Source organism: Camelus ferus, chromosome 12 (genome assembly GCF_009834535.1).
Source record: "Camelus ferus isolate YT-003-E chromosome 12, BCGSAC_Cfer_1.0, whole genome shotgun sequence".
Lineage (NCBI taxonomy): Eukaryota > Metazoa > Chordata > Mammalia > Artiodactyla > Camelidae > Camelus > Camelus ferus.
In genome coordinates, this window is record NC_045707.1 from 26,949,681 (window position 1) to 26,961,866 (window position 12,186).

Here is a 12,186-nt window from a genome sequence, read left to right on the forward strand (position 1 = left end):
GCTACTTTTTTAAAAATAAAACAAAGAGCATTCTATTTTAGTAGTTGAAATAAGTGATTTTGGTCTAATCTCAACTACATATGCCAAAGGCAATTTTTTTTTCAAAATTACAGGTATATTACTATTATATTATCTAGAATAATGTATATCATTTGGAATACAGAGAGTTCCAAAGTAAAAAGCAATTTTTTTTTTGCTTTGATGATTTACATCACAGTGAATTAATGGCTCAATTAATATAAGGCTATTAAAATGTATACTTAATTTGGGGCTTAAATAATATTGATGTCAGAGCCTGGGTAATAAGTAGTCCCGTGATAGGGATTTTCGATGGCTGAACTAACTTGTATGCGTTTCACTTCCTACTCATCTTCATTTCAATGCTGGGGCTGGTTTTTTTGTTTGTTTGTTTGTTTTTTTTCTCATAGGCAGTGTATTTATTCCTTACATTTACATTTTTGCTGAACACTGAGCTAGAATTCTAAAGTTAACTAATACTCCCGTGCACTTGGGCAGGCTGCTTAAGCACCCTGAACCAACCTTGACTCATTTTTAAACCAGTAATAAGGAGGATATTGCTTCAGCTTCTCTTGCAGGGGAGCTGGGAAAATCAGACGATTCAGTGCTTTCCAAACTGTCAAGTTACACACAGTTAAATGACGTATTATATTGATTGTACATTTAAAAGTCTGTATGTATTTACACATATCATAAAGGCGAGTTTGTCTTATTTAGTAGAAGTGTGATACTTTCTTTACAGAAAGAGGAAACATACCAAGAAATTTAGATACTTCCCCAGCAGTTTGCAGGTGTAACTTTATGCCTGCAAGTGAGGATATGGGTGTTAACTGCACCTAATTCCCAAAGCTTCAGCTCCAGAAACCTGCAGATCGGGATTCGTGGAGCAATAGTTACACACCCTTTCCTGTCACCCTTCCTGTGCTACAAGAAAGAGTTAGGTGGCATATTTAGTCCATGAGAATAATTCCCCAGATATTAACCACTGAGACTGTATACAGCTGGCTCTGGGATCTGCTTCTGAGAATTAATCTCTCTCTTTGCCTCTCCTCTGCTATTCTTTTCTACTGTTGGTGGGCCTTCTGTCCAAATCCTTTTGCGTTCAAGGTCTGGGGATGTGTACACTAGATATGTATTTCAAGACGGGTAGACAATATTTCAAAATATGAGCTATTCTTTAATAGGTAATTTGTGTTTGTCTGTGTTTGAAAGAACTACCATACAATAACAGAGCTGAAGGTGCAATGTGAAACACAGTGTCTTTGAGAAATCTCTCTTTGAGTAACAAAAATGTATTCTCGTTTCAGAACATGATGAGTGTATCACAAATCAGCACAACTGTGATGAAAATGCTTTATGCTTCAATACTGTTGGAGGACACAACTGTGTTTGCAAGCCAGGCTACACTGGGAATGGAACTACGTGCAAAGGTAGGAGATTTCAGCGCCCGCACCTCTTCCATTAGGGAAAACGCAGTCCGTCCCTCCCTCTCTCCACCCCTTCTCGTCGCTGTTACTTACCTTCTGGGCACCGTCACAGCCACTGAGAACTTTGTGTATGGTTCACAGTCTTCCTCTTGGGTTTCATCCGTGTTTAAGTAGCCAAAGTGTTCAACAACTTTGATTTAATGTTCCGTGACCTCAACCACAATGGTTTTCACCTCTATTCCTCTCTAGCTGACCTTAGCCATAATCACATCCTGGGCACTTTTGTAGAGAACTGCTCCACCTTTGAAATCTAAACTTTAACTGTTTATTGTCTAACCCCAAGTCCCTCTGTTTCCACTCTGCCCAGTCTGTTCTTCCCATAGTTCTCAATCTTTAATCTCTCTGACCTTTTTGTCCAGTTTACCAGTCTCCCCCCCGTGTTCCGATGTTTCTTTTTGAGCCCAAGCATTGCAGCTGTATTTTTTTTAGCAGCACTAACAACAATCAAGTAGTAGTTTGTTCTGCTGCTGCAATCCACTGTGGAATATCTATTTGGGTCAGTCTGAGAGTTTATCTTCCCCACTCTCTCTTGAGCTGTTAAGTACTAACTAACTGGGAATATTGTTTTGCTACAAGTTACTGTTTCCCATTTTACCTGGTTTGTCAGTATCAGTCAATAATTCTGAGATTTTCATTTCCATCAGTGGATATTCCAATGGTAGTTCACCACCGTTCATTAATTCCCTCTTCCCCCCATGCCCTCCTTTTCCTTTGTCAGATGAGCTTACCTCCTACTTCACAAGGAAAAGAGAGGGTCTATTTTAGAAACCCCACCAACTTCCATAGGATACAGTCCATATTCCATATTATGTCACATAGGTTTATTTATGACTGGTCCAACTTAGGCATTTTAAGCTTCAAAATTGCCCTTTCCTCAAAAACGCTGTGTTCATTATCCTGGAGTTTACTACTATTAATTTTCTTTGACACCATGCATATGGTAAGTAGGAAATAACAAGAAATGATTATTAATGCAGTGGCCCATGAACACAGGTCTAAGACCTGATCTACAATAATAAATTGGATGCAAATATAGGTGGGCCAGAGATTACTCTGGTTTGTCAAAGTCTATGGAAATCTGTAATTTAGCACATCATAAAGTAATCTGCTCATTTGAGGGTCTAAATCCTACAAAGATTTCCTCAGAAACTAGAGCAGTCTTGAGAAAAGCTAGACTTTTAAAGTCCATAGTATAGTATAAGTGAACCCTTAGGACTTCCCCAAAGCATCCAGATTTCAGAGAGCTAAGATTTCTTCTGGGAGCCCAACAACTTCTCACTCTTACTTGTATTTGACTCTCACTCCTAATCAAGGTGAAGAATAAGATATATAGCATAAAGAACTCTTGAAGTCATGAACAGATGCAGACAGCTAATTCTTATCTTTGAAGGAAGGAGAACTTTCAAGGATCTATAAATTTCTTCTGGAAGTTAGGACTGCAGGTTGCCTGCATAAAGACTCCTTTCCTGTGTGCATCTCTGCTGGGAATGTCCAAAGCTGAGAGATGAGTAATTTAGATGTAGGACCTGGATCATTGAGTCCTGTCCTCTGTCAGCAGGCAACAACCTTACAGATTACTCCGAGGAAGACACACACATAGGTCTGGTGGACGTACCCTTTCTTTTTATGAGGTTTAAATTCTCAATCTCTTTGCAAATCCTTGGTGGCTAAGCTATTCTTTTCACCTAGGATGAAGACAGATTAGGACCTAGAACCAAAAAAACCAATGGCTGCTTTGGGCCCCTTCCTTTAACACACTAGCAGGATCTCAGATTTGTACAGTTGGCCACTCTGATTAAGTACATCCTGACTAATTAGAGGAAGCACATGGCAGAAAACTAGAGGAAAGCTTTTGCCCCAATACCTGAAACAAGCTGGTCTAGTCCATCCATGACGAATCCTGCCAGGCTGAGGAACAGTCCTGAGCCTTTCAGAGCCAAGGAATGAGCTAAAGTGGAAATTGAAGCTTCTAAAGGCACTTCCTCAATCTCACCCATCTTGACTTTCTCACCTGTTTTGAAGGCAGCTCCTGCAATGGCTCAGAGCGTGGCTCCTTTTTCTACTTGTAGAAACACTTTCTCACTCACAAACCCACTCTAACACAACAGGCAATGCAATGCCTTTGCCCATGACCCTGGATCCTGACCTGTCCTTGGCAGAGGAATGCAAGGTTCTTCCTGAAGAGTCTTTAGCAAATTCTCATTATTGGCTCTTTTATCGTGGGACTGATTTAGAACTTTTTGTAGGATGGGCATTTCTCTAGTGTTTTGATACTTTGGACAGCGTGTAGCATGATCAGAGCCTCAGAGGGTTCAATCCTTTCTTAAAAACTTTCTTATCTCATTCTCTAGATCGTGGTTTACTCCTTAAGAAAACTGTCTAGGCTAGCTGTCATTTTTTTGTTTCATTTCAAGCCAGTTCGTTACAATGAGATGCAATACTAATTCAAATGCTCTTCCTGGTGTGTAAGGTTACTGTTTTTTGTTAAGAGAAAGTTCAGTATTTTCTTTTACAGGTGAAAATATTTCACATTGGAAAGAATAATGTTCTACACATTGTGTTGAAGCTTCTTACCTATCTGGAAAGTATTCTATGAAAATGAAACTATAATAGCACTTAGCGTTTGATGTCTACATCCCAAGGCCATAAAGAAAAGCTGGTTTGGAGTATCTTGAGCGACTCACTTCTAAAGTGCTAAAATAATGTGTCTGAATTATTTTAGCGTTTTGCAAAGATGGCTGTAGAAACGGAGGAGCTTGCATTGCTGCTAACGTGTGCGCCTGCCCGCAAGGCTTCACCGGACCCAGCTGCGAAACCGGTAAGGATGTCATTCCATCTTCTAGAGAGTGAATTTTTATGCCAACGTATAAAGTAATCCACGAGGAAAGTAATGTTTCAGGTTTCAAATGGGCTCTCGAGGGATGGAGCTATTAACACAGAAGTGTTAGGAGAGGGGAGGTGGGCTGTTTCAGTGACGCCTAATCACTGGGCGTTCCCCCAGGGTCACTCTAAGGAGGTTCTACAGCTCTTATAACTAGAAGCATATTGAACTTTTTCAGAAAAATATGTGGGATTGCCTGAGATTTTACAACTTTCTCATTCATTTTACTCATTGGGAGCCCATTTTCCCTGGAATCTGTATAACCACAGTAAAACACAGAGGTCAAGCTTATGGCCAGCTCACTTCCTAGGACACACTCCTTCCTGCATCTGCATCTGAGATTTTTACCTTGTCTATTTACTATTCATTGTTATTTGTTTACAAAATACTTAAGGTTTTCTGTTCCTTAATTATCCCTCATCCAAGTCCATTCAGAACTTACTCTTTCTGCTAGACGCTAAAACTAGGAAGTTTTAAAAATATTTAAAAAATATATATATAGGTCTTTATATAGCTTATGACCCAAAGTAAGATGTTTTGTCAGTTGAAAAGACACACCTTGAGAATGTAAAAAGTGCATTGAATATTAGCTCTTAATTAAAATCATGTCAGTAATAGTTTTGGTTGCTTTGAGTTAGGTGGGTTCTAATAGCAGACAACCTCCCCAAATCTGATTATTGTCCCTAAGAGAAAGCTGCTGCCACCAGTGATGGGTGGTCGCCAGGTCGCATTGCTTACCGTAAATCTCAGTATGGTAAATGCATGAATGTCATCTCCATCCTACCTGCAGGGTCATCTGGTTTAATAAAAGCACTGACTGATCAGAATGGAAGACAGAAAATGCTCTGGTCCCTTTGGGAGGTGACAGTTTTTCTGCATAGGTGCTGCCACCGTGCACAGAAGGATGCTCACAGAAGGGCCTGCATCACTGCATCATTTCTTTCTACAAGTAACTCTAAGTGGTGCTTTTCAAACTTCAGTGACTAATTGGTTACAAAGGCTCTAATAGAAAATGCCCCGTGGCTATCTTTGATAGGTGAGACTCTTTCTTACGGAGATCATTTCCTTAATCAGGAGTTCTAAAACTCGTGCATGTGAATCACCCATAGCGCTTGTTAACTTGTTTAAAAAATACGGATTGCTGGTAATTAACCATCATAAGATTTACTAGATCAAAATCAGGTATTTCCAATGCAGTGGTCCTACAATGTTTCTATCTTGTGATCTCCGCTGATAAACCCACACACATCCAAGTACACGGTGACCCTCCTGTGTATGAACATCTATGGTGACCATGTTTCCTGATTGTATTTTGTGCTGCTTTTGGTGCAAAGTCTGGATGCTGAAATTGTGACTTTTTCAGGGCATTTCAGTGGTGTGGAATTTTGAAATAAAGGCCGTCCCAGAAAATCTGGGATGAATAATGGCTATGCCCAATCCTGCATATCATTCTTCCACCAGAGAAAAATCATACAATGAGATTGTGGAAGTCCGGGATGACATAAGATTAATCTGAGCAATGTAAAATTTAAAACTGGAGCTAAAAATAACCCAACAGAATATTTAGCTTTCTCTGTTTAATTATCCTTGAACTTTCAGTCTGTGAGAAGACAGTCCCACACTTGCTCTAAGTAGCTGTCTATAAAAGCCAAGGGCTTTGAGAAGGACAGGTGTGGATTTAAAATCTAGTTCAACCGTTCCCTTGTTATGTCACCCTGAGCAAGGTGCGTAACTTCTGTGTCTTTTACTCTGTGCATCACCTTACTCTCCACAGGTCTCCTTCTAGATAGGTATTGTCTCCATGTACAAACAAAAATAGCGGTTTCATAGTGATTAAATTTTTTCTAAAGTCATAGGGTTAGCAGCCGAATACTAAGGTCTTTCTTCTCCCAAACTGAGACTTTTTAATCTAAATCAGTGCTCTTCAAAGATTCTTCTTAAGTCACTCTAATGACAGAGGAGAGAGGAAGAATGCCTTCATCCAGGGAGGTCCTGAAATGGTCTCCTACAAGGATGAATAAAATTTCTTCAAAACATCAAGTTTTAGCCTACGAATTCATTTATTTCAATTCCATATATAAATACTTAACTTACTTACCAATAAGTAGAGTTGTTGCTCCAAGACAATGGGCTGTAATTTATTTTTGCCTTCTAGCATCTCTTGATCCAAGACTGTGTTTCACTGTTTGAGCAGCAAGGCATTCCTGCCTCCTAGCTGAGAGAATGTAATAGCAATAGTGGCCTCAGAGCATCTCTCCCAATTACTGCTCCAGGTTAGACCCCAACTCCTCACCTCCCAACACCACCACTTTTGTTGACATAGATATAAATGGAAGACATGCCCTTTTAAAAACTGCCTTCAGATGAAAAGAGACTCGTGTGAAATAATATATTCACTCATTTAGTCAATAGATGTTTAGTTACGATCTGTAATATGCTGAGCACAGATCTAGAAAAAGGATATAGCAGTGAGCAAAACTGGGGCCCTGCCTGTGTGGAAATTATGGTGTAGGAGGTTTGAGGGACTTTAAACAGGAAAATAAACACATAAGATATTGTCAGGTAACAATAGTGCTATAAAGAAAATTAAAGCAGATAGTATAAAATTATTTAACCTGTGGACTGTGTTACATATGATGGATATTATTATTATCACTGATATTTACTTTATTGATAAAGGTAATTAGCATGAGCTTCTATATCACGTCCCAAGATTTCAGTGGTTAATGTAAAAGGCATATTGCTCACTCCCATCTCAGTTTGATACGTCAAATTGGGATTGGGGTGTCTCAAGCTAGGGATCCTGGCTGTTGGCATTTTGTGAAGAAGCCACGCTCAGTCCCTGACCTCTGGATCCGCCAGAGGAGAGGCTCACAGAGAAGGCATGGAAAACGCACACCCAGTGTTACTGCCTCGGGGCAGAAGTGACATGTCCCTTCCCCTCACATACCACTGGTAAGAACGAACCACGTGCATTCGAGGGGCTTAGAAAACATGGCTGAGCTGACTGTTCAGGAAGGTGAAACTGGTGTGGTCAGCATCCAGCCAGTCTTTTGCCATATCCGCCGTCTGTCATTGCTGCTACTTCTTACTCAAAGCAATCAAATTGTTTTCCGCGTTCCTCTGATCTAGTCAGGGCAAGGAGCTCTGAGTTACTTCCCTTTTCCACCCCTGTCTTCTTTCCACCCCTGGCAGGGAGTCTTCCCTTGGAATTCCTGGACCCCTGTGGGTCTATGGATGGACTTCGGGGGTCTGTGGATTCTCTGAATATCTGTGCATGTATATGTTTTTCTTCAGTGAGAACTGGGCTCTTAAAGTTCTTATATGAGTTCTGTGATTTCCAAATAGATAAGAACTACTAGAGAGAGAATCTCCCATCATTGATCAAGAGAACTAACTGCTATTTCATTCTCTGGACGATGATCCAGACTCAAACACCTGATGCTCCTTTGGGAGCTTGAAGCCAGAGACCCCCAGACTGAACTCGTCACCTCCCCCGTGACCGTGTGCGTGCTACGCGTGCGCTCTGCCGCCGAGCTGTCCCCGCCCCCGCCCCCAGTCAGCTCCTCGTGGTTCTCTTCACTAGGCTGCCTTTCTTTCCATTCTGGTTACAACTATAGTTGTTCAGGGCTCAGGCCTCTCTCTCTCCAGCTTAGTCTCCACAGACGATCAGAGCACGAATCTGATCACATCAGCTCATGTGGAAAAAACCTCAGTGCCTCCCATTGCCCTCAGGATAAAGGTCATGTTTCTTAACATGACATTCAAGAGTTTACTCCTGCTAATCTACCCAGTTTTCACCTTCTTGTCCCTCTGTCTCCTTGCCTCATTTCCATGCCAGGCAGTTGCATTTCATGGGGGTAAAGGGTAGAACGTGGCACTTTTGAATCTTTGAGACATAATATAAGGCCTGCCCCTTAACAGGTGCTCCACAAATATTTGTTGAATGAATAAACAAAGGTGTATGTACGGGAGGAGGAAAAAGATGATGTGGTTGCTTCCATGTTTGCTGGGCAACTTTGAGTATTAGTTGAAAGAGGTTTTCAGGGTCCTCTGGTCCTGTAGTCTCACGTGGCAGATGAGGTAATTAAGGCACCGAGAGGTGAAGTCACTTATATATGGTGTTTAATTGTAGATACAGATCTGCAATTTAGAACTCAAGTCTTCCGATCCTTAATAGGCTTAGGAATTCATCCTACTGTCATCACTTGCGAGGTCTGTGCTTTTTACTGTGCCCACCCCTTCAACCACCAGATAGTCCTGGTGTCTTTAACAGTGAAGACTGTGTCAATGCTTCTCTCCCAAGGCAGGGAGAGCACCAGGATTGCCAAGATTTCCTGAGTACAGGAATGGCCTAAATTTGGCCTTGCTGGACTTGCCTGCTGCCTGAGAGCTTAGAAAGGAGTTGAATTCCTGGCCCCAGTGGCCATCTGTTGAGCCCTCACAATGGAATCTCTGAGGATGAACTAATAGGATTTATGCTTTTTTTTTTTTGAAAGACAGTCTTAATGTGCATGAACTTTACCAACCCCGGTTACTTTAGTTGAGGTCTCCTCCGAACCTCCTCCCCCTAATTTACTTAGTCTCTTTCTGCATCATGTGTGTCTTAGTGAAATGGCTGAATCCACTTACCAACTTCACAGAAGGGCTATGTGCATGTTTTGTACCGAGTAAAATTCATTTTTCATGGCCTTCTTTTCTAGCCACTGTGTCAGGCCACCCACCTGTGCAGCATAACTTCATTTTAAAAATTAAACATCCTAGTATTCTATCACATGTTTAACTCGGATTTAGCAAGGTGATTATTCCTTGGATAACTCAGTAAGTACATGCTACAGTTTAACGGTTCTGTCACTGCCTTGCTGTATTTACCACACAATCGCTAACCCTCAGCAAACATGTGTCTGAGGGCCTAATTAATATGCAAAGCTGTCTTCTTATACTAAAAGTAAATCTTTCAGGCATGATTTACAGCATAACTGAAAGATTTCACAGTCCTCTGTAAGTAACTGCTGACTTAAATCAAATTAAAATGCTTATAACTGGGAAAAAGTTGATATCAAACAGTTAAGCTAAAAAAATATGCTACACTATCAAAGAAAAGAAAATCAGACATTTTGGTGGTAAATGGCTTTGTGTGTGTGTGTGTGTGTGTGTGTGTGTATAAAATAATGGGTTTCTTGACCACAGATCAAAATGCGAGATGAGATTTTCCAAGAGTAATTAAATGAATATAAATTTAAGTTGCATTCCTAAGTGTTTTGTAGTTTTTTAGTATCTGTAGTTTCACAAAGATGAAATGAAGCTTGAGGCGTATATGAATGTTGCTTTACCTCCAAGGTAACTTCAAATTACTTGAGATTGGTTGATTTGTAAAGGTTTGTATTATTACTGCTATACTATAGGTGGTAAAAATCTTTCAGTTTGTTTATAGTAACAAAGTTACTTTGCTAGCAGTTTGGGTATGCATAGTGAGCATTTATTATTAATGTCAAATTGTACTAAATTTCCTGATTTGGTTAAACTAGCACATTTTTCATCATTAAAAGAATATATTGATTAATTTCATGATCATGTAGTTTTTTTCTAAAAAGCATATTTTTCAGAAGTTTACATCATTTTATATCCTTTTACACAGAAAGACTGAAAAAATTCAGAAGCAAAGGAAAAATTTCAAAACATTTCTGACCATAGCGTACTTTGCTTTACCAAAATGACTCATAGTGAAACTCTGTTACCAAAATGTATGTCTTTCTGTGGGACATGAGGAGAATTTGAGTAAAAATGCTGAGCTCACATAGTTAAAAAAGAAAGAAAAACTTTAGCTTTTACCAACAACGGTGATCTTTTTTTCAGTGTTAGTTTGAATTCATTTTGCTCTAGCTAAACAAATACAAACTTCACACACAAAAGCCATTAGATAAACTTTGTTGTAATGAAAACATGGAATGAAGGAAGCTCAGCTTCTGATCCTTCTGAGTGTCTACTAAAGTCACTCTTCCAGACCTGAATTTCTCAAGGGAAAAGACACAGAGCAGATCATTGTCTAGCTTTTGTAATGTGGGAACAGACCCAAGGAAGGAGCTGTTAATTTGCCCCAGGTGGGGCCTCCAGTCATTTTTACTGAGACCCATTTGATCTTCAAACTTGGTCTTTAATGATAAAAGTGAATGACTTACATTTGATGAATGAATGTGTATTGATGAACTTTGGATGAATTAGGAGTTTAGATCCCAATGTTACTTTTTCCTGTTACCAAATTAAAAACAAACAAAAACTCTCGCCAAAGGCTTTTTGACCACACCTGCATATGAGTGAACTTGAGTACTTAAGACATATTTTCTCTTTATGTTGGTGATCCTCTTTTAAATAACTCTTAACCTCTTTTAAATAACCCTTTCCTTGCTTAATGTTGTTGCCAATCCCTTGTTCTCCTTGAAACATTTCACATAGTGGGCAGAATGCAAAAATTGGAGTCAGAGCGACATCAGTATGAGTCCTAGCTGTACTGTTGGCCTTTTCTATGTTACTTCATTTTTCTATGCCTTAATTTTTATGTATCTAAGATGAAGATAATAATACCTACCTCGTGGATTTGTTCTGGAGATTAAATGATGGAAGCAAGGTGCACAACACAATGTCTTGGATGCAGTTAGTATTCAATAAATGACATTTGATGCAATTATATTATGCATTTTAAGTAACACTTTGTATACAGAACTGTTTGAAGCTTTTAAATGGCCTTAAATTAGCTGGACATACCCTGAGATGTTATAAAATAAGGGTTAAGAATAAGAAATGACTAGTTTTCTTGGTTTATAAATCAGCTTTAAGTATAATTTTCCTATACTTTATTGGTTTTAAATGTTCAATTTAGGAATTTGCATTCTTTACACTTACTTAGAACTTCTTTATTTTAGTTCTAATGCAAATCTTAAAAAATTAATGTTTTATGGAAATTTAAGTTTTGTATTATTCAAAAATTAGTTGAAAGGTCTCAGTGTTAAATCTCAAAGTCATTCTTCCAAGTCCTCCAGGTTAATTGGAAAAAAAACTTTCTCTTTCCATGTATCAGTCATGTATAATAGATAACAACTCTGATGGGGAAATTTTTCAGATTCTTTTATTTTAAGGCCCACCTAATTAACACTGGAAATGAGGACACATCATGGAGTTAACGTAAGGGAAGAAAAATAGGTTTCACGCTGTTAGAAGGCAGGTCTCCAAAAAAAAAAAAAAAAAACAAAAAAAAAACCAAGTGGTTTGGGATTTTGGAAAAGATCTTCACTTTTACTTAAAAATATTGATAATTTTTTCAATGGATCACCTTTGAATAGAACTTATATTATATACCCCTGAGTTCCTAATATCCTTATCACCTCATTTTTTACTCAAAACAAACCAAATAAAAGTCACTTTTTAGATTTTTCTTTGATACTATTCTAAAATTAATTAACTGAGTATTTCATTAATATTTTGAATAAGCAATGTATGTACATGGTATAAAATTTAAAAGGACAACGAGCATATAGTGAATATTAGATTTCCTTTATATCTCTTCCCTAATCATTGCTTTTTCCCGCTTAACAACATGTCTTGAAAAATCACACTATTGATACATTTTCATTAGACGGAGTCATTCAGATCGGAAAGCCAGTGTTACAGAAGCCTGCTACCACTCAAAGAGTAGACTTTAAATTTTTAATTCTGGGGTTGCTAATGAGAATGTACATGTTGGGTACAAGATTTCTTTTTTCCCCCTTGGGCACCCCCATCCTTTGGTTGGGAGTGTTCTACAAC

The 12,186-nt window shown here is 38.9% G+C and overlaps 1 protein-coding gene across 3 annotated transcripts in view; it reads left to right on the plus strand.

Annotated features, from left to right (window-relative positions):
* Nucleotides 1-12,186, plus strand: part of NELL2 (neural EGFL like 2) — a 287,493-nt gene that overhangs the window by 202,207 nt on the left and 73,100 nt on the right. For all 3 annotated transcript variants that reach the window (XM_032493267.1, XM_014564018.2, XM_032493268.1), the window contains 2 exons: nt 1,326-1,448; nt 4,228-4,323. In XM_032493267.1, coding sequence (XP_032349158.1) covers nt 1,326-1,448; nt 4,228-4,323 — 219 coding nt within the window. The remainder of the gene's footprint in view (nt 1-1,325; nt 1,449-4,227; nt 4,324-12,186) is intronic.